The sequence below is a fragment of the Bos indicus x Bos taurus genome, chromosome 5 (assembly GCF_003369695.1).
Source record: "Bos indicus x Bos taurus breed Angus x Brahman F1 hybrid chromosome 5, Bos_hybrid_MaternalHap_v2.0, whole genome shotgun sequence".
Lineage (NCBI taxonomy): Eukaryota > Metazoa > Chordata > Mammalia > Artiodactyla > Bovidae > Bos > Bos indicus x Bos taurus.
The window spans coordinates 16,731,230-16,754,382 of record NC_040080.1 but is presented as its reverse complement, the minus strand read 5'-3'; the positions used below and the strand labels follow the sequence as shown (position 1 = coordinate 16,754,382).

The window sequence follows — 23,153 nt, the reverse complement described above, 5'->3', positions numbered from 1 at the left end:
TGACCTGAAAGTGAATCTTTGCCATGGCTGTCCCTCCAATCTATGTGGATAGAATCACTGCTGGTGATCATGGGGTTTTGAGGACACAGATCGGGAATCCCAGGGTCTGGTCGGTTTGGAAGTGCAATGGGCTTCTTCCTTTGATAGCGCTAGGTCTTAGTGGACCAGAGGAGGCTCTCTGGTGGCTTTTGTCTCAACTCCTTAAGTATTCTTTTTGTGGAATCTGTGGAATGAACTGGAAGGATTGGCCTTAATAACTTGAGGACAAAAATCACTTTTTTCTCTCTGGCTGGCCATCACCGCCTCTTTTGCTATCACATATACTGATGTGGTGACACTCAGAAGGGACATCCTGGCTGTTGTTCACTCCCTTATGACTCACCACTTCTACTGCAGTCAGGACTGCGCTCAGGAATGTGCACCTGCACACGGAGGGCAGATGCTTCCCCTAGGGGTCCTAGCTTGGGAGGCATTCTGGAAGGCTACTCTGTTGCACGCCAGGTGGCATCAGAGAAAGAAAAAAAAAAAAAAATCAGGCAAAGGTTTTAATGGTGAGGAACTGGACTTCAATCTTGGATGCCATCAGGTCTACCCCTGTGCATCTCCACCCCACCTTGGTGGTAGAACCAGGAGGGACGAGGAAGGAGCCTGTGTCGGTAATGGACAGACTAAATCTGACAGGGAAGGAAAGCTTCAGGGTACAGTCAGTCTCCACCCCCATCTAGAGCAGGGAGGGATGTCTCCAGTAAAAAAAAAAAAAAAAAGGCAAGGCTGTAGATGCCACTTTTTTCTCTCTTACAGATGGGAGCTAGCAGTTCCAGAACCACCCGCTTTAAAATGTATTTTTAAAAAAACTGGAACAAATTAGATCTCCAGAGTTTAAAAAGACATGCCTTATGTTCTGTCATACTGAATGGTCACAGTATCCTTTGGAAGATTGGGGATGCTGGCCAGTTGAAGGGTCTCTTAATTATAATAACTGTTTTACAGTTAGCCTGGCTCTGTAAAAAAACAAGAAAAATGGGCAGAAGTGACATATGTATTGCTCTTTCTCTCTGCAAGACACGCCAGACTTGTGTCGTAAGGGTGCAGATTTGGGTGTGAAATCTTCAGCTCCCTCCTGTCCTCTTACTTTGCCCATTTCTGGGGCTCCTAACTAAGCAAATTGAGAGTCAGGACACCCTTCCAGGAGGGGTTGCCTCAGTCTCAGTAGAAATTCAAACAGTTCCAATTGCAGTTGAGACTGTTTAGAGGATCCAAAAAGTATATAGAAGCCTTTATGGAATTAACTTTACTTTATGCCCTTACTTAGAGAGACATAATCTGTGTCTTATTACAGACACTAACTCCCAACTCCAAAACTTAAGTTTGGAGGAAAAGCTGTTGCCTATGGAGATAAATGGCTTGGTAATGAATCAGCAGAAAAAGGAGAGGGCAAGACAGCCACCTTCTCTACTGGGAATCAGATGGTCCCCAAAACAGAACAGAGTCAGACTGGGATTATAACATGGCTAAAGAAAGATGGGGACCAGCATCACTTTGTCAGATGTGTTCTTGTCAGGACTCAAGTGGGTACACGCTAAGACTTTTTGCCAAATTGACTAACACAGAACAGGGAGAGAAGGAAGCTCCTAGTAACTTCCTAGATAGACTGCAGGAAGCCCTTCACAGATTCACTGAGATTGACCTCTAAATTGCAAAGGGAAGAATGATGTTAAAAGAGAGACTTCTCACTCAGCTGGCTCCAGATATCCACTAAGCTCCTAAAATAGGCGTATGAACCAAATCAGCCTTTGATAACCTGTTGCAAGTGGCTCAGACAGTTTGTTATGGCAGGTAGGAGGAGGAGAAGAGGCAGAAAAAGACCAGGAAAGACTGAAGCCTGGGCAATGGCTCTCAGATCTGCTCTAAAACAGCCAGAGGAAAATGCCCAGAGGGACCCAGGTGAAAAGGGATGGACTTGCTATTACTGTGGAAAGGAGGGGCCTCTCAAGTGAGGTTGCTCTCAGGTGTCTAAGTCGCCCCAGCTCCATGTCAGGTCCTCAAAGGGCCACACTGGAGAGGAGACTGCCCTCTGAGGCATGGGCCCCAGGGGACGGACTTGCAAGAAAATCAGGACTGGAGGTGCCCGAGGGTCCCCACACAAGCTCTTATCTTAATTACACCTGAGGAACCACAGGTATTAATAACTGGCGGGGGGGGGGGGGGGGGGGGGAGAGGAGGCGGGGAAGCGCAAATCAGTCGATTTCCTTTTAGACACTGGGGCAACTTACTCCATGCTTACTGAAGCCCCTGGCCCACTTTCTCCCTGATCCACTACTGTAATGGGGCTGTCTGGAAGAGCCAAACATTATTATTTCAGTTGTCCTCTAAGCTGCAACTGCAACTCTGCTATTTCCACACAAATTTCTGATTGTGCCAGAGTGTCCCTCACCCCTTTGGAGAAGGATATACTGAGCAAGCTCCATGCCTCTGTTTTCACAAATATGGAGCTTTCTCTTTCTCTCCCATTAATTGGACAAAATGTAAATCCTAGAATATGGGCTGATGGAAGAACTGTGGGTCAAGCACAGACTGCTATTCCTGTCATTGTCAAGCCCCAAAACCCTCACCTATTTCCACATCAAAAGCTGTAGTCACTGAAACCCAGGATGAAGAAAGGGTTACAACCCACCACTGAGAATTTAAAGGAGCAGGGACAATTAATTCCCTGTAACAGTCCATGCCATTCTTTTATCTTGGGTATAAAAATGTCAAATGGTAAATGGAGATTAGTTCAAGAGTCACAATAACAAATGGGGCTGTGGTTCCTTTATACCTCAAGGTACCTAATCTTTATACTGCATTGTCTGAAATTCCTAAATGAGCCAAATATTCTTCAGTCATTGATGTGAAAGATGCTTTCTTTTCTAGAAGGGACGATGGCCATAGGCCCCAAGAGAATTAAGCCTATATTAATCATCAACGACCTATGACTTTAAGACAACTTAGAGTATTGGGGGGCATCACAGGCTGTTGCCACATTTGGATTCTGGGTTATGGGGAACTTGTCCGCCCTTTATATAAACTTACAACTGAAACTCAGCAGGCCCAAACCAACAAGCTGGTTTGGTCTGCAGAGACTCAAAAGGCTTTTAAGGCTCTTCAAGCTGCTCTTCTGCAGGCTCCGGCTTTGAGCATGCCCACAGGATCTGAGTTAAGTCCGTTACTGGGGGAAAAAAAGGCTATGGCCACATTTTTTAAGAGTAATTGCTACTATTGTTTTGCTAATGCCTAAAGCTTTTAAGTTTATTAATGGGTGAAATCTCACTGTACTGACTTCTGATGTGAGTGAAATTTCAAACTCTAAAGTTAATGTTTGGATGACAGTTCCTTTGTGCAGGATGGGAAATGGAAAAGAGGTTATGCCATGGTGATAGTTGAACAGGTTTTAGAAGAAAAGTCTCTTTCCCCCCGCCCCGCCTCCCAGGGATGAATGTTCAGTTAGCGGAGCTTGTGGCTCTGACCAGAGCTCTAGAGTTAAGCAAAGGTTAGTGAGTAAATATCTACACTGACTCCGTTTGCTTATTTGACTTTACATGCTCCTGCTGCAATATGGAATAAAAGCCTATTAAACAAGAGAACCTATTAAACATTTCAAACAGATTGAAAGACCTTTGATGGCCTAAGAAAGTAGTTATTCTGCATTGCACAGGGCACAAATAGGATGGAAGTAAAGTAGCCCCGGGTAATCAGCTGGCTAACTGCTGAATTCCTTTTGAACTCCTTTACGAAGGAACCCCTTTCACTACAGATACCCTTGTTCTGGACAGGTCTGGTTGAACAGGAAGAATCTCAATATACAGAAGAAGAATTAAAAAGATAAAGAAAAGAGGAGCAAAGATTACTGAAAAAGGATGGATACAGTCTGAGGATGGAAGATTAATAATTCCTGAAAAGGCTCCATGAAAAATTCTTAAAGGCTTACACCCAGAGTTTTCCTAAAGCCTTGGAATTAACTAACTATGTAACTCAACTTTTACCTTTTCAACAGACGTTACAGAAACTCTGGGAGGTGACTCTTGACCCAGCCTCTGAGTCAAACAATGCTGTTTGAGCCAGGAACCAAGATTCTGATAATAAAGACATTGGGACCTGGGGGGCAATCTCTCAAGCCTCTCTGAGAAGGCCTTTACCAGATGTGTTAGGGGAAGCACACTGATTGAAACCGCCCACCCTGGCCAGGCACCATAGTAACCATTTGCATGAGTTGTTTTATGACAGGAGATCCGGATAAGGAATATGGAACTAATAAGCCACCACCAACCGGAAGAGTTCAGGAAAGGCCGAAAGGAGACACCGCGTGTCCGTCCACTTCCCAGAATCCCTCTCGCTAGCATCCATCTTGGCTGAGCGATGCGTGTGCCACCAGGAAAGACTCTGAATTAGAATGATTGGTCAAAGACCACCCGGAAACTAATCCCATCACCATAAAACCCGAGACTGCGAGCCAGAGCCACGCGGCAGAGCAGTTCTCCTGGGTTCCCTTACCCTACTGCTCTCCATCCCTGTGCCCTTTCCCAATAAAATCTCTTGCTTTGTCAGCACATGTGTCTCCTCGGAAAATTCATTTCCATGTGTTAGACAACAGCCCAGCTTTGGGCCCTGGAAGGGGTCCCCCCTCCTGCAATAGATGGGTTTCGTAATCTATGTGGGCCTGCTTTTGCTGATTCCAAAAATCCTGAGTTTGCCGTTTGACCCTCAAGACAACGCCTTCCTGTCCTAGGCTCATTCCTACACCTCATTCCACAATCTGTCCAATTGCTGGGTCTGCAGAGTGCTCCCCTCCTCATCAATGGAAGGTTTCCCATGGTAGACATCTCCATGTCAGGGAAAGGACTTTTTCCAAGGCCACGACTACCTTTGCCAACAACAATCATATGTGATGTCTCTTCTTAATCTAATGACATCTAACAGTCCTAAAATGGACTGGTGTAACCCTTTGTACCTTTATGGACATAGTGTGACTTTTAACTTTGCTGATCATTCTGTTTTTGCTGTCTGCTCCCTGCACCTGTAACTGTGTAGCTGGATTTGTTTCTAGCTGCATAAAGTTATGGTTATTCAGTCTCCTGCGAGTGCCACAGCCTCCTCCAACTATTACTTTGGGTCCCTGAATCAGAGACCCTCAATAGACAGCTTAGGAGTATCTCTTTAATTGCTAAGTCGTGTCTGACTCTTGCAACCCCATGGACTGTAGCCTGCCAGGCTCCTCTGTCCATGGGATTCTCCAGGCAACAATACTGGAATGGGTTACCATTTCCTTCTCCAGGGGATCATCCCGACCCAGGAATTGAACCCAGGTCTGCTGCATTGCAGGCAGATTCTTTACCAACTGAGCTATGAGGGAAGCCCCATAGGAGAATATGTTGCCTCAATAATTTAGGGACAACACCCCTTACCAGCTCAGAAGCAGTTATGGAATGAGAACACCGCCCCTTTCCCTTGGCAATATAATTCTCCTAAGAGAAAATGGGAAAATGAGAGCATTAATAGGGAGGCCAGAGGTCCCCAAGTGGCAGGAGGAAATAAAACTCCAAGTGGCAGACTTTTTTTTTTTTTTTTTTTCTAATCTTGTGTTGTCATGGCGACACCTGATTCCTCTGGAACTTAACTTTCTTTCAAACCTTGAGCTAACCACTGCGTTTTAGCAAATACAAATGAACTATGTATTTGCTTGGAAATCTGCCTGTCTTCAAGGTTCATGTCAAATGTTTTATAGTCCAGGGATGACTCACCTTGTGCCAATGCTATCTCAAAATGCATGTTGTGGGTGAGGGGTGGTGCAACTTTCTCAGTTTTGAGGCATTTCCTTTCTCTAATTAGCAGCTTGCTAATCTGCATATCTGAGGTTATTGATATTTCTCCCAACAATCTTGATTCCAGCTTGTGCTTCTTCCAGCCCAGCGTTTCTCATGATGTACTCTGCATATAAGTTAAATAAGCAGGGTGACAATATACAGCCTTGACGTATTCTTTTTCCTATTTGGAAACAGTCTGTTGTTCCATGTCCAGTTCTAACTGTTGCTTCCTGACCTGCATACAAATTTCTCAAGAGGCAGGTCAGGTGGTCTGGTATTCCCATCTCTTTCAGAATTTTCCACAGTTTATTGTGATCCACACAGTCAAAGGCTTTGGCATAGTCAATAAAGCAGAAATAAGATGTTTTTCTGGAACTCTCTTGCTTTTTTGCTGATCCAGTGGATGTTGGCAATTTGATCTCTGGTTCCTCTGCCTTTTCTAAAACCAGCTTGAACATCGGGAAGTTCACGGTTTACATATTGCTGAAGCCTGGCTTGGAGAATTTTGAGCATTACTTTACTAGCGTGTGAGATGAGTGCAATTGTGCGGTAGTTTGAGCATTCTTTGGCATTGCCTTTCTTTGGGACTGGAATGAAAATGGACCTTTTCCAGTCCTGTGGCCACTGCTGAGTTTTCCAAATTTGCTGGCATATTGAGTGCAGCACTTTCACAGCATCATCTTTCAGGATTTGAAATAGCTCAACTGGAATTCCATCACCTCCACTAGCTTTGTTCGTAGTGGTGCTTTCTAAGGCCCACTTGACTTTAGATTCCAGGATGTCTGGCTCTAGGTCAGTGATCACACCATCATGATTATCTGGGTCGTGAAGATCTTTTTTGTACAGTTCTTCTGTGTATTCTTGCCATCTCTTCTTAGTATCTTCTGCTACTGTTAGATCCATACCATTTCTGTCCTTTATTGAGCCCATCTTTGCATGAAATGTTCCCTTGGTATCTCTAATTTTCTTGAAGAGATCTCTAGTCTTTCCCATTCTGTTGTTTTCCTCTATTTCTTTGCATTGATCGCTGAAGAAGGCTTTCTTATCTCTTCTTGCTGTTCTTTGGAACTCTGCATTCAGATGTTTGTATCTTTCCTTTTCTCCTTTGCTTTTCACTTCTCTTCTTTTCACAGCTATTTGTAAGGTCTCCCCAGACAGCCATTTTGCTTTTTTGCATTTCTTTTCCATGGGGATGGTCTTGATCCCTGTCTTCTGTACAGTGTCACGAACCTCATTCCATAGTTCATCAGGCACTCTATCTATCAGATCTAGGCCTTTAAATCTATTTCTCACTTCCACTGTATAATCATAAGGGATTTGATTTAGGTCATACCTGAATGGTCTAGTGGTTTTCCGTACTTTCTTCAATTTAAGTCTGAATTTGGCAATAAGGAGTTCATAATCTGAGCCACAGTCAGCTCCTGGTCTTGTTTTTGCTGACTGTATAGAGCTTCTCCATCTTTGGCTGCAAAAAATATAATCAATCTGATTTCGGTGTTGACCATCTGGTGATGTCCATGTATAGAGTCTTCTCTTGTGTTGTTGGAAGAGGGTGTTTGTTATGACCAGTACATTTTCTTGGCAAAACTCTATTAGTCTTTGCCCTGCTTCATTCCGTATTCCAAGGCCAAATTTGTATGCAGATGACACCACCCATATGGCAGAAAGTGAAGAGGAACTAAAAAGCCTTTGATGAAAGTGAAAGTGGAGAGTGAAAAAGTTGGCTTAAAGCTCAACATTCAGAAAACGAAGATCATGGCATCCAGTCCCATCACTTCATGGGAAATAGATAGGGAAACAGTGGAAACAGTGTCAGACTTTATTTTGGGGGGCTCCAAAATCACTGCAGATGGTGATTGCAGCCATGAAATTAAAAGACGCTTACTCCTTGGAAGGAAAGTTATGACCAACCTAGATAGCATATTGAAAAGCAGAGACATTACTTTGCCAAAAAATATTCATCTAGTTAAGGCTATGGTTTTTCCAGTGGTCATGTATGGATGTGAGAGTTGGACTGTGAAGAAAGCTGAGCGCCAAAGAATTGATGCTTTTGAACTGTGGTGTTGGAGAAGACTTGAGAGTCCCTTGGACTGCAAGGAGATCCAACCAGTCCATTCTGAAGGAGATCAGCCCTGGGATTTCTTTGGAAGGAATGATGCTAAAGTTGAAACTCCAGTACTTTGGCCACCTCATGCGAAGAATTGACTCATTGGAAAAGACTCTGATGCTGGGAGGGATTGGGGGCAGGAGGAGAAGGGGATGACAGAGGATGAGATGGCTGGATGGCATCACTGACTCGATGGACGTGAGTCTGAGTGAACTCCGGGAGTTGGTGATGGACAGGGAGGCCTGGTGTGCTGCAATTCATGGGGTCGCAAAGAGTCGGACACAACTGAGCGACTGAACTAATAGGTATTTAACTCCTTGCTAAAAACAAGCAAGGGGGCACTCTTTCTATCCCCTTCTGATGCCTGTATCAGAAGCTTTCTCTATCTCTTTTATACTTTAATAAAACGTTATTACACAAAAAGTTCTGAGTGATCAAGGCTTATCACTAGCCCCGGATTGAATTCCTCCTCTCCAGAGGCCAAGAATTCCAGCATCATTCACATCTCGTAGCTGCGACCTTTCAGTTATAATTATTGAAATGGTGGGTAGTGGGAGTTTATTATATTATTTTCTTCAGTGTATGTTTGAAAATGTGTGTGATGAAAAGTTAAAAATAAATAAAGAAGGCTGGTTCTGTTCACATTAAAAAAAAAAAAAAAAAACTGCAGAGGGAAAGCCACATGCCCTATTTGTGATCACGTCTTGCTTCTGGCTGACACTGGCCCTGGAATCAGAGGACAAGCCAAGTCTCCACTCTGCCACTCACCAGCAGAGGGACCTTGGGCTCATCATCGAACTTCTTAGCTTCTTCAAGGATGAAATAGAGAGAATGTCAGTTCTGTCTACCTTACACGGCCTGTCTGTCGGAACGACCTAAGGAAACAAAGAGTGAGAGGGCTTTGCAAACTGTGGTAGCAAATAACTACAAGTTGAAAGGAAGGGAATTCTGAGTATATGAGGTGTCTGCAGGCAGGTTCTAGGTGTTACTCACCTTTGCATGCTCCATGTCTAGCTGCATCATTCACTCAGTTGATGGAAAAAGGACCTTTAGGTGTTCCCCTGGCTGCCCAACATCGAAACATCTTTATCACATTTGGGGAGCTACTCACTGTGAGACTTGGGAACAGAGCCCATCTCCCAGGAGAGAAGATGCACATGCAGGAAGCAGGTCCCTCAGCAGTCTGTCAGCTCTGGAGGAAGCCATACACTCATGCTCTGTTCATCAGAGGCACTGTCTAGACTTTGAGTCCAGAAGCAGTAACGCCAAGAAGCAGGCCCTACAGAACCTCTGGGGACAGTAGTAGCCACCCTAAGATGGAGGAGGAGCTGGGGCTTGCAGGCAGCACCCAGCAGCCTGCCCCAGTGGGTGAGCCTCGCAAGGTGAAGTGACCAGGACATGGCAGGGACAGTGGCAACCACACTGTGTCCACTGCTCCTGCTGTGACGTGTCCACACCCAGCTCCCCAGCTCTCCTGGCACTTCTAAAATCATCCCAGGACCCTTTAATAAATTCCTCTTCTGCTACAATCTACCAGAGTTGATTTCGGTTTCTTGCAATCAAGTACAGTGCTCAGTGGATAAACAACAAGGTCCTAAGGTGTGGCACAGGGAACTATATTCAATATCCTGTCATACTGTCATGGAAAAGAATATGAAAAAGAATATATATATAAAACTGAATTACTGTGCTGTACAGCAGAAATTAACACAACATTGTAAATCAATTATACATCAATAACATAATATTTTTTAGATAAAAGAAGTAAGTTCTGTGAGTATCTGAGGAATGAATAACTACATGAGTGCACCAATGCACCAGTCTCACATCCTTCCCTGTTCTCTGTTTCCTGGGTATTCTTCCTAAGACATTCAAGGCCACGAGAATATAAATACTGTGGGGGGGGGGGTGTTGCATAATAGTCACAATGTTTTAAAGTTGGCATTTTTCATTCAATTAAAAATACATAAATTATATATAGATATTGGCCACAGCATGTAGCTTGCGGGATTTTAGTTTCCTGACCAGAAGGGCCTCAGCTGCGAATGGGCCTGTGGGTACCGGACAGCGGCCTTAGAATAGAAAGGGGGAAGGAGAGGGAGAAAGTGAGGAAGGAAAGGGGAACCAAGAAGGCCCAGAAAAGGAGAAGCAAGGAGCACACCCCTTCTTCTTGAGGGTCAAGGGATAACCCGGAAAGGAAAAGCCAGACAGAATTCAGTTCAGTTCAGTCGCTCAGTCGTGTCCCACTGTTTGCGACCCCATGAATCGCAGCACACCAGGCCTCCCTGTCCATCACCAACTCCCGGAGTTCACCCAGACTCACGTCCATCGAGTCAGTGATTTCATCCAGCCATCTTATCCTCTGTCATCCCCTTCTCCTCCTGCCCCCAATCCCTCCCAGCATCAGAGTCTTTTCCAATGAGTCAACTCTTCGCATGAGGTGGCCAAAGTACTGGAGTTTCAGCTTTAGCATCATTCCTTCCAAAGAAATCCCAGGGCTAATCTCCTTCAGAATGGACTGGTTGGATCTCCTTGCAGTCCAAGGGACTCTCAAGAGTCTTCTCCAACACCACAGTTCATGGAAAATGGAAGAGGAAAAGGAACAGATGAGCTGAAATAAGAGAAAACCCTCTATTGACATGGTCTGCTTTAAGGATACACAGACAGGCTCTCTTCCCCCAAATATTTCCCTACGTTGATGCTATAGTGCCTGAAAGCCTAGCATTTTTAAGTGTTGTGTGTGTGTGTGTGTGTGTGATGTAAAATTCATATAACATAAAAATCACTAAACTGCACAATTCAGTCATTTTCGCATGTTCACGATTTGTGTAACCTTTAGCACTTTTTCTAGAACATTTCCAAGTTAGCAGGTGGCAGCACCCTCGGGCATTACAAAACCAAACCTAAAGTGCAAACAGAATTTTCCATTTGGGGTTTTTATATGCAAATAGTTCATTCTGTACAATCTTCCTCCCGGAAAGGTCACCCCTTCCCCTTCCACAGTCCCTCCCTCCCCCTTCCCTCCTCTGCATGACCCTGCTCTCCCTGGTCACAGAGTGGATGAAGATGCTATCACGAGAGTCAGGGATCCAACAACAGGCCCCTGGAGAAATGTGAGTAAGCCTGGTGGGGACCAAGAAAGGAGGGAGAAACCAGAGGGGACAATCCTGTGCACAGGGGGCCTCCTGTGCCCAGACTTACTCAGGGAGCTGGGAGCACCCTGACCCTCCCCATACACCTTATCCCTCCAGGGTGCCCACACACGCTCGCTCGCAAATGCATGCCCCATCTCTCCTTCCAAGGAGAAAGGAGGCTCAGACCTAGGAGGTGAGGCCAACTGCCTTCCTCCTCCAGCTCATAGGGAGCAGCAAAGTGGGGGTTGGTGGGGGTCCCTGAGGGGGGTCCCTCCCTCGGCCTAGACAGTCAGGCTCTATGCCTGAGACCTTCTTCCATAGGTGGTCTCTCCCAGAGGCCTTGCTGAGCATGTGGGAGCCATTTCAGAGACCATGACTGGAAACCCTCACCCTCAGTTTACTGGTCCAAGCCAGCCCGATTCCTGAAAGGGGAGCAGAGTGATGCAACAGGGCAGGGAGGAGGCTGGGGAGAGAGGTGGGGGGAGTGTGATGACCTCTGGACTGGACACCGCCCCGGGGAGGCGCACCCAGTGCAGCAGCTCCAGAGACCAGCCTCCCCACTGCACCCTCCCCATCCACCCTAGGACATCTCCCTGAGACCTAGAATGGACCTAGAGGAAAATGCCCAGCGGTACGGCAATCCCATCCCCTACCAGACAGCAAGTTCTGCACCTCTCCCGCCCTACAGACACCTTTTTCCTTTTGGCAGGTGGCTCTTACACCTCCTGCTGCCGGTCCTGTTCTACAGGGTGGGAGGCGCCATCCCCACCCCTCAGGGGTTCTACGGGGAGGTGATGTCCCCGTTGTTCCCCAAGCCTTACCCTAACAATTTTGAGAGGACCACTGTGATCACAGTACCCATGGGGTACAGGGTGAAGCTTGTCTTCTGGCAGTTTGACCTGGAGCCTTCGGAAGGTTGTCTCTATGACTATGTCAAGGTAGGGGGCAGATTAGGGGGGTGGGCAGAGGGAGGACTGAGTGTCTCTGGAACCAGGGGGACCCGGGTTCTGACCGGCCTGGCTAGGACACCCTGCCTGGGGACACAGCCCCAAGCCAGTGAAAGCTGATGGCCAGGTGGGGCTCTGGAAGTCCAGGGGTGTCGAGGATGGGAGGCCATTGCTCTGAGAGACCCTCGTGGAGCACAGAGGGGAGAAACAGAGAGGGAGGGGACAGGCCCTGCTCTTGGGGAATGCACTGTCCACAGGAATCAGAAAAACCTTCCCTGTCTGCTTACTTGCCCAGAGGATTTTGGAAACTTCCATGCCTCGGTTTCCCTGTTGCCATGGAGAGTGTCACCATGGCTGCCTCCTCACCAGGAACACAGGGACGTGGGGAAGCGGCATGTGTGTGGTGGTGGCTCAAGGGTGGTGTCTAGCCAGGACAGTGGGCTCAGTCCCCTCTCCTCTGTCATGACCAAGGGCCCCATCCCAGTCCCTCTTTCTACATCCAATAAAAATGAGACTCCTGGAGACTTCCCCAGTGGTCCAGTGGCTAAGACTCTGTGCTCCCAAGGCAGGGGGCCCAGGTTTGATTCCTGGGGAACTTAGGTGGGGAACTAGGATTCCACATGCTGCACAGCACAGCCTAAAAATAAAATAAAAATTAAAAAATGAGGTTCTTGATTCAGGATTCAGATAGAGCCTACACACAACCCATGAATACTATTTCCAGGAGATCCCCTGGAGGGTATAAAAGCATACCATGAAAATGCCATATCTTCCCAGCCCAGAGGACTTGGGATGTCAGCAGTGCTGGTAGGAAGGGTCCTGCTGCTGCTGCTGCTAAGTCACTTCAGTCGTGTCCGACTCTGTGCGACCCCATAGATGGCAGCCCACCAGGCCCCACCATCCCTGGGATTCTCCAGGCAAGAACACTGGAGTGGGTAGGGAGGGTCCTGGTAGCAGGCAAAGTGGGGATGAGATAGGAGGAGGGACGTCTTCTGGTTTGCAGGAGTTAAGGAGTCTGTGAAGGAAGAAGTAAAGGGATCTCAGTGATGCCTTCTAAGCTGGTAGGTCCCGGATGCTCACATTCAGCTGAATATCAGGAGTCATGGCTGGACAGGAATGGGTTGACCAAGATAGGTGGAAGGACAGGACAGAGGGTAAAGCCGACCATCCAGCCTCTAGGGATGAAGGAATGATAGAAACCAGGTAAAGGCAACCAGGATTCCAGTGGGAGGTGGACATGGGAAGAGATGGGGGTAAAGAAAGGTCTGACACATGTTGTTCAGTCACTAAGTTGTGTCAGACTCTTTGCAAACCCATGGACTGCAGCGCACCAGGCTTCCCTGTCCTTCAGCATGTCTCAGAGTTTGCTTGAATTCATCCATTGAGTCAGTGATGCCATCCAACCATCTCATCCTCTGTCATCCCCTTCTCCTCCTGCCTTCTCTCTTTCCCAGCATCAGGACCATTTCCATGAGTCAGCTCTTCATATCAGGTAGCCAAAATACTGGAGCTTCAGCTTCAGCATGAGTCCTTCTAGTGAACAATCAGAGTGGATTTCCTTTAGGATTGACTGGTTTGATCTATTTGCTGTCCAAGGGACTCTCAAGAGTCTTCTCCAGCACCACAATTTGAAAGCATCAGTTTTTCAGTGCTCAACCTTCTTTATGATCCAACTCTCACATCCATACATGACTACTACATCATAGCTTTGACTAGACGTATCTTTCTAGCAAAGTGATGTCTTTGCTTTCTAATATGCTGTCTAGGTTTGTCATAGCTGGGGGTCATAGAAAGGGAGGGCCGAGTCCCAGACATAGGATAACGTGCAAGGTCAGTCGGTGGGGATGCAGGACAGAGGAAAGGCCTCTGGGAAAGTTGGAACAGCCAGAGCCCAGCAGGTAGAGAGCAACTGGAGACCATCCAGGGGGGTCGGGAGCGGGGCGGGATCCCCTCTCTGGGACAAGAGAAGGATGACCTTCATAACCTTCCATGTGGGACATGTCCCCTCAACAGCTTGTCCGCCTGTCCCTCCTCCACAGATTTCTGCTGATAAGAAGACCATGGGGAGGTTCTGTGGGCAGCTGGGTTCTCCCCTGGGCAACCCCCCAGGAAGGAAGGAATTCATGTCCCAAGGGAACAAGATGCTGCTGACCTTCCACTCGGACTTCTCCAACGAGGAGAACGGCACCATCATGTTCTACAAGGGCTTCCTGGCATACTACCAAGCCGTGGGTGAGTGGTGCCTGTGCTGGGCTCCTGGGCTCATACTGAATGGGAGCCAGAAAAGGGGATTCTTGAATCCAAAGAATCGGGAAGCCTGGCCTTCTTGTTTTTTCCCAAGAGAGCTTTTTCTAGGAGAGAGCTATCCACCAGGGCCCTGTCCCTACTGGGCAGGTCCCAGAAAGGGTCAGAGGGGCCGGGAGTTCCAGGTGGCCTGAGATAACCTTGTCCTTAGGCCTCTGATGAGTGACCTCGCTGAGAGCAGCGCCTCCACAGGTCCCTGCCCCGCCCCCCACCCTGGCTTCTGTGGAATTGAATCCTTCCTTCCGGAATCTCTTCCAGACCTGGATGAATGTGCCTTGCTGCTCAATTCAGTCGAGGAAGACCCCCCAGCCCGGTGCCAGCACCTGTGCCACAACTACGTCGGTGGCTATTTCTGCTCCTGCCGTCCAGGCTATGAGCTCCAGCTGGATGGGCGTTCCTGCCAGGGTGAGGTCTTGCCTGGGTGGTCTCAGAGGAGGCAGGGACTGAGCAAGGTGGGGCTTGCTGGGTGACCGGTTCCCGCTCCCGCTCTGTTCTCCCAGCCGAATGCAGCAGCGAGCTGTTCACGGAGCCCTCAGGCTACATCTCCAGCTTGGAGTACCCCCGGCCCTACCCCCCTGACCTGCGCTGCAACTATAGTATCCGAGTAGAGCGAGGCCACACCCTCCACCTCCAATTCCTGGAGCCTTTTGAAATCGATGACCACCAGCAAATACACTGTCCCTACGACAAGTTGAAGGTACAGCCAACCCACCCCCAGAGAGAAATCCTCTCGTCCCCATCCCCACATGGTTCCTCCCACCCCCGATCCCCACTGGACCGTCTGGCCCTCAGGTACAGAAACAGCCAACATCACACATGAGTTGTCCTACATACCAGGCAGGTGGGTCCTTGGGAGGTTTTCTCCCCTCCAGCTGAAAACATACACCAAGCAGGATCCACACCACCAGCACCACCGCCCTGGCCCTATATCTGAATTGGAGACATGACCCTCCCTCCGTTCCCCTGCCTCCACAGATCTATGTCAGTGGGAGGAACATTGGTGAGTTCTGTGGAAAGCAAAGGCCTGAGCGCATTGATACCCAAAGCAACTCAGTGGACCTGCTCTTCTTCACGGACGAGTCAGGGGACAGCCGGGGCTGGAAGCTGTGCTACACCAGTGAAGGTAAGGCTGTCTGGGGCCCCTCATGGGCCAGAAAGGGGGCAGGATAAGGCAGGTAAAAGGAGGACAGTGTCTCGGAAATAAACGTGCCCTCTGGTCTCCCCAACAGTCATCACGTGCCCCCAGCCCAAGACCCTGGACTCATGCACCATCATTCAGGACCTGCAGCCTCTATATCATTTCAAGGACCGTTTCACTGCCACCTGCAAAGAAGGCTACCAGCTCATGGAGGTAAGACCCAGGGCTGAGGGTGGTTTCTGGAGTAAATCACATGCTCAGGCTCAGAGTAGATGGTAGCTCAGCCCCACATGGAAACATAAGCATGTTTGAGCTGGAAGGGTTACCCAGCCTGCTCCAACTTGACTGCACACTGGAAACATTAAGGATTTTAAATACTGATGTCCTCTGCTAGAGACTAGTCCATGGATCTGGAGGGGACCATGGGTATGAGGATTACCTACAGTTACTTGGTGATTCTAATGCCCAGCCAAGTCTAAGAACCACAGGACCTCGCTCTACAACTCACTATGCAGTGAGGAACCAAACAGGCGGGGGTGGAGTTGAAGTGTGAGGCCTCACTCACTCAACATCACTGGGATTGTGTACAGCAGGGACCGGCAACAAATCCCCTGCCTCTTGCTCCAGGGCTCTCGGTTTTTGTTTTTAAGTCCTACCTGGCTTTACTTGATGATTCATGAACTGGGCAGCATTCCCAATAGAACAATCAGAAGAGGCTCTGTTTATGTCCACCAGTGGTCTTACCCCAGACCCACCACCCTGTGCAGAGCTTTGCAGACCCAGGAAAGAATGCAGTTTGGTTCATTGGTCAAATGGTCATTGCTCCATTGGTCAATCTCACAAAAGCTGAGAAACTAAAATGCTACTCTCGGGACTGCCTCGTGATCCAGTGGTTAAGAATCCACCTTCTGGTGCAGGGGGCGTGGGTTTGATCCCTGGTTGGGGAACTGAGATCCCACATGTCTCAGAGCAACTAAGCCCGTGCGCCACAACTACCAAAAGCAGTGAGGAACCAGTGAAGGCAATTAATAATAACAATAATTAAAGATAAAGAAATAAAATGCTATTTTAAAAAGATACAGTTGGAGTTAGCCCTGGCCAGAGACCTGGGACTGGATGTCTCATCCGTGTCCAGTAGGTGCCCTTGGAAGACCCACCCTGAATCAGAGAAGAGACCTTTGGTTTGTTGTGGTGAATTCACCCAACAAACATTTTAAGTGTTGATTCAGTGACAGGCAGTGTTCTCGAGGTGGGAAGTACAGTGAAAAGAAATGCACATGTTCACACAGGCTTCATGGAGCTTCCCTTAAATGGTGCATGGAGATGAGTCAGCCAGATCACTGCTAGTTAGTCCAGGAAGAACTGAGTGTCCTGGGCACTCCCCCGTCTCCACCATTCAGGTTACAACCCACCCCATCTTATGCCATCAGCACCCTTACCTTGTCATTTATCATTCACACCATCAAGTTTAAACCTAGTCACACAGTTTATCTCACATTACTTTTTATGTGGACTTCCCCAGTGACTCAGCAGTAAAGACTCTGCCAGCAATGCAGGAGACATGGGTTCAATCCCTGGGAGTGGAAGATCCCCTGGAGAAGGAAATGGCAACCCACTCCAGTATTCTTGCCTGGGAAATCCCATAGACAGAGGAGCTTGGTGGGCTATAGTCCATGGGGTCACAAAGAGTTGGATATGACTGAGGGACGATACAACTATTTACATTTTGCTCAGATATCCCAGTTCTTATACACATTCTCTTGCAGTCTGTTCCAGGGCTAACAATCTGAGATGATTGTTGGTGTTAATAAAACTCATTCATGTTGCCCAGTTACTTTTCATTTTGCAGGGTGCCATCTCCTGTCCTGTCCCTGCCATCTGCTGGCCTAGGACAGCACCTAGCATATGTCAGCATCTCGAGCTCCCTTGAAAGTGGCTGGGCTGCGCTAGTATTTTAGGAAAGGCCCTTAGCCTTGAGGAGACTGCAGCCTGGGGGCGATGGGGTGATACGGGGCTTACCTGGCAGGGCCATCCAGAGGGAAGAAACACGGCCCTACTTCAGGGCAGAGACTTTGTTTCAATGCAGAGAACACACAACTGGGCTTGTGACTTGTTCGTTTTTTAATTTGAAATTGTGAAGTTCAGGGATTTCCCTGGTGTTCCAGTGTTTGAGATTCTGCACTTCCAATGCAAGGGGCCTGGGTTCAATCCCTGGTCAGAAAACCTGACCCCACATACCTCAACTAAAGATCCTACAAAGAAGATCAAACATCCTGAGTGCGGCGGCTAAGATCCGATACCGCCAAAATAAATAAATATTTTAAAAAATAAATTTATGGTGTTCAACTGAACCTCAGTGGAAACTCCTGAAATCCCCTCAAGAGTCTACAGAGGGGATTATTGGAGGTAACAACTAGCCCTAACTCTGGCTTTTTAAAAAAACCTTTTATTTATTTACTTATTTGGCTGCATCAGCATGCAGGCTCAACAGTTACAGCATTTGAGCTTAGTTGCTCTCCAGCATGTGGGATCTTAGTTCCCCAACCAGGGCTCCACCCAGGGTCCCCTACACTGCAAGGTGGATTCTTAACCACTGCACCACCAGGCAAGTCCTCAGCTCTGACTTCCTGCTGGGTGGCTCAATGCACCCATCTGTCAGTCTGGTTTGAGAGGACCGGCTAGGAAAAAGGGCCCAGGAGACACAACCACAGGTGTTGAGGTTCAAGGGCTGAGAGCTGACTTTGCATCCTTACTGCTCCCCTGTGGGCAAGGGCAGGAGGGAGCCTCAGGGCCTCCTTGTACTAATGGCTGCTCCACCTCTGCTCCAACAGGGGAACAAGGCACTCCTGTCCTTCACAGCTGTCTGCCAGGATGATGGCACATGGCACCGTGCCATGCCCAGGTGCAGGAGTAAGTTGCAACTCAAGCATGTGTCTCCCCCATGAGAAGGAAAAGAGAGTCAGGCCTAAGCTTTGTCCCCAGAAGCCATTCCCCTGACTTGTCCTTTGAAGGCTCCAGCCCACTGGGAACCAGTCGGCCCTCATCTCTGCAGATGAGGAACTCTGCCCAGAACTGAGTTTCATCCCATCCAACTCTGGTGCATCAGGAGAGCCCCCATTGGCCATGTCTCCTGAAGGCTCTCAGCTTGTTCTGTGGGCTCCCACTCCTCCCACTGACTTCCCTCTCCACCCCCATCTTCTCCTCTCCAGGGTGTGAAGAGCCAGTTCACAGCCAGGAGCAGGGGCCAGGCAACATTGGAGGCCAGAAGACCAAGCTGAGCAATTTCACCTGTGAGCCCTGCACCAATCCCACTCCCACCCCCAAACCCACTGACAACCTAAAGCCCACTCCCACCCCCACCACCTCCTCCACCGCCACCGCCACCGCCACCGCCACCCCCACCGCCACCCCCACCCTAACAAACACCACGCCCACCACTACCCCCACTCCCATTGCTCCTGCCACCCCCACTCCCAGCCCCACCCCCACCGCCACCACCAGCGCCACCCCCACCGCCACCCCCACCGCCACCCCCACCCTAACAAACACCACGCCCACCACTACCCCCACTCCCATTGCTCCTGCCACCCCCACTCCCAGCCCCACCCCCACCGCCACCACCAGCGCCACCCCCACCATAACCCCCACCGCCACCCCCACCCCCACCCTAACAAACACCACGCCCACCACTACCCCCACTCCCATTGCTCCTGCCACCTCCACTCCCACGGCCACCACAACCACCACGGCCACCCCCACCTCCAACTCCACCTCCATCCCCACCGCCACGAGCAGCGCCACCCTCGTGAACACCCCCATCACCACCCCCACCGCCACCACTACCCCCAGTCCCACCACCCCTTACACCGCCACCCCCACTCCTAGCCTCACCCCCACCCCCGCCTCCACGCCCACCGCCACCACAACCACCACCCCCACACCTACTTCCACCTTTACCTCCACCGCCACCCCCATGAACACCCCCATCAGCACCGCCACCACTCCCACCAGCAGACCACGAAAACTGGCCCAACACCCACCGATAATCCAACCAGGATTCCCACAAATCTCCATTAAGATACCCCAATCCCAAAAGCGCACCACCACCCGCACCACCACCAGGACCACCCCCATCACGACCACCCCCTCCACCACCTCCTACACCCCCACCCATACAGCCACCGCCACCCAAACCCCACTCAACACCTCCACTGCCACCCTGACAGCGACCCCCACACCCACTCCCACAGGCACCACCACCCCCACCTCTGTCCCCACTGCCACCTCTACAGCCACCACCACAGCCACCCCTACAGCCACATCCACCCCTACCCCCAGCTCAACTGGCACCGCTACCGCCATCGCCACCCCCACCGCCACTCATACCCACACGGCCACCTCCATCTCCACCCCCACCTCCATGCCCACCGCCACAGCCACCGCCAATGCCACTCATACCCACACAGCCACCTCCCTCTCCACCCCCACCTCCATGCCCACCGCCACCACCACCCCCACCCCCACTGCCACTCATACCCACACAGCCACCTCCATCTCCACCCCCACCTCCATGCCCACCGCCACAGCCACTGCCAATGCCACTCATACCCACACAGCCACCTCCATCTCCACCCCCACCTCCATGCCCACCGCCACAGCCACCGCCAATGCCACTCATACCCACACAGCCACCTCCATCTCCACCCCCACCTCCATGCCCACCGCCACAGCCACCGCCAATGCCACTCATACCCACACAGCCACCTCCATCTCCACCCCCACCTCCATGCCCACCGCCACAGCCACCGCCAATGCCACTCATACCCACACAGCCACCTCCATCTCCACCCCCACCTCCATGCCCACCGCCACAGCCACCGCCAATGCCACTCATACCCACACAGCCACCTCCATCTCCACCCCCACCTCCATGCCCACCGCCACAGCCACCGCCAATGCCACTCATACCCACACAGCCACCTCCATCTCCACCCCCACCTCCATGCCCACCGCCACAGCCACTGCCAATGCCACTCATACCCACACAGCCACCTCCATCTCCACCCCCACCTCCATGCCCACCGCCACAGCCACCGCCAATGCCACTCATACCCACACAGCCACCTCCATCTCCACCCCCACCTCCATGCCCACCGCCACAGCCACCGCCAATGCCACTCATACCCACACAGCCACCTCCATCTCCACCCCCACCTCCATGCCCACTGCCACCTGCCACCCCCACCCCCACTGCCACTCATACCCACACGGCCACCTCCCTCTCCACCCCCACCTCCATGCCCACTGCCACAGCCACCGCCAATGCCACTCATACCCACACAGCCACCTCCATCTCCACCCCCACCTCCATGCCCACTGCCACCGCCACCCCCACCCCCACTGCCACTCATACCCACACGGCCACCTCCCTCTCCACCCCCACCTCCATGCCCACTGCCACCGCCACCCCCACCCCCACTGCCACTCATACCCACACGGCCACCTCCATCTCCACCCCCACCTCCATGCCCACTGCCACAGACACTGCCACTGCCACTCATACCCACACAGCCACCTCCATCTCCACCCCCACCGCCATGCCCACTGCCACCGCCACCGCCACCCCAATAACCATCTGCACCACCACAACCACCCAGGAGAATCTTTTGGAAATCTTCTTCAATTTCCTCCAACGGTATATATCCCGTGCACTGACGTCAGGGTTGCCATGAGACATCTAATAAGGTTGATGATGCAGACACTTGAGCTGATAGAGACTGGAATATCATAAATAGCACTCTCTCACTGCCACCATCCATCACCATCAAAACCAGAACCATCACCACCACAGCCATCACCATTACCACCACCGTCATCACCATCCAGTCACCGCCACCCCCCCACCCTCACCACCACCCTCACTAACACCCGCACCAGCACCACCACTACAGGTATATCAGTGCCATTTCTTCATATACTCCTCACATCCCTTCAAGCTGCAGTGTTGTGACTTTCTGCATTACTAAATTACTCTCAAACTCATTGCAGATTGCTTTAAAACTTTTTTTAATGACAGAAATCACATGCTTTGTAGGTTTGAACCGTGCTAAAAAGGGAACAAAAGTCTTACTTATATGCTATATTGGGTATTATTCAAGAGCTGAGCTTTGAAGTCAGACATCTCTCCCTTTGCATCTTGATTCTGGCACTCAGAAGTTATATGATCTTGTGCAAATTATTTAGACCCAGTTTTTTTTACTCTAATGTTAGTCGCTCAATCATGTATGACTCTGTGACTCCATGAACTGTCACCTGCCAGGCTCCTCTGAACATGAGATTTTCAAAGCAAGAATACTGGAATATGTTGCCTTTCCTTCTCCAGGAGATCTTCCCAACCCAAGGATTCAACCCCTGTCTCCTGCATTACAGGTGGATTCTTTACCATGTGAGCCATCAGGGAAGCCCTCCTCATCACTAAGAGGAGGATAATGATGTTTTCTTAGAGGATAATGATGCTTTCTGAAAGCATCACTGAGGTGCTTCAATGAGTTAATACGGATAAAGTGCTGAGCATCAGTAAGGGTTCCCTGTCCACAGTGAGAAAACATAGCTACAGGAAATTCCCCGAAGGTCCAGCATTTAGGACTCCACCCTTTCACTGCTGAGGGCTTGGGTTTAATCCCTGGTTCAGTCCAGTTCAGTCACTCTGTTGTGTCCACCTCTTCACAATCCCATGGACTGCAACATGCCAGGAATCCCTGTCCCTCACCAACTCCCGAAACTTGCTCAAACTCATGTCCATTGAGTCAGTGATGCCATCCAACCATCTCATCCTCTGTCATCCCTTCTCTTCTTGCCTTCAATCTTTCCCAACCTCAGGGTATTTTCTAATGAGTCAAGTTTTCACATCATGTGGCCAAAGTAATGGAGCTTAAGCTTCAAAATCAGTCCTTCCAATGAATATTCAGGGTTGATTTCCATTAGGATTGACTGCTTTGATCTCCTTGCAGTCCAAGAGACTCTCAAGAGTTTTCTCCAGTACCACAGTTCAAAAGCATCAATTCTTCGGTGCTCACCTTTCTTTATGGTCCAACCCTCACATCCATACATGACTACTGGAAAAACCATAGCTTTGACCAGACGGACCTTTGCTGGCAAAGTAACATCTCTGCTTTTTAATATACTGTCTAGCTTTTCTTCCGAGGAGCAAGCGTCTTTTAATTTCATGGCTGCAGTCACCACCTACAGTGATTTTGGAGCCCAAGAAAATAAAGTCTGTCACTGTTTCCATTATTTCTCCATCTATTTGCCATGAAGTAATGGGAGAAGGCAATGGCACCCCACTCCAGTACTCTTGCCTGGAAAATCCATGGACGGAGGAGCCTGGTAGGCTGCAGTCCATGGGGTTGCTATGAGTCGGACATGACCGAGTGACTTCACTTTCACTTTTTACTTTCATGCATTGGAGAAGGAAATGGCAACCCACTCCAGTATTCTTGCCTGGAGAATCCTAGGGACAGAGGAGCCTAATGGGCTGCTGTCTATGGGGTCACACAGAGTCGGACACGACTGAAGCGACTTAGCAGCAGCAGCAGCAGCAATGGGACCAGATGCCATGATTTTAGTTTTCTAAATGTTGCATTTTAAGCTAGCTTTTTCACTATCCTCTTTCACTTTCATCAA

General features: G+C 49.7%; 1 protein-coding gene and 1 pseudogene across 1 annotated transcript; both read left to right on the top strand.

Annotated features, from left to right (window-relative positions):
* Positions 1-11,686: 11,686 nt before the first annotated feature.
* Positions 11,687-18,816, top strand: LOC113893393 (complement C1r subcomponent-like; the record flags this gene model as incomplete). Its single annotated transcript, XM_027543395.1, has 9 exons — positions 11,687-11,712; positions 11,791-12,019; positions 14,068-14,260; positions 14,591-14,737; positions 14,833-15,029; positions 15,308-15,455; positions 15,562-15,683; positions 18,302-18,380; positions 18,680-18,816. Coding segments are annotated over exons 1-9 (1,278 nt in total), but the record flags the coding sequence as incomplete, so codon positions are not given.
* Positions 18,817-18,820: 4 nt separating this feature from the next.
* LOC113893392 lies at positions 18,821-21,101 on the top strand (annotated as a pseudogene).
* Positions 21,102-23,153: the final 2,052 nt, after the last annotated feature.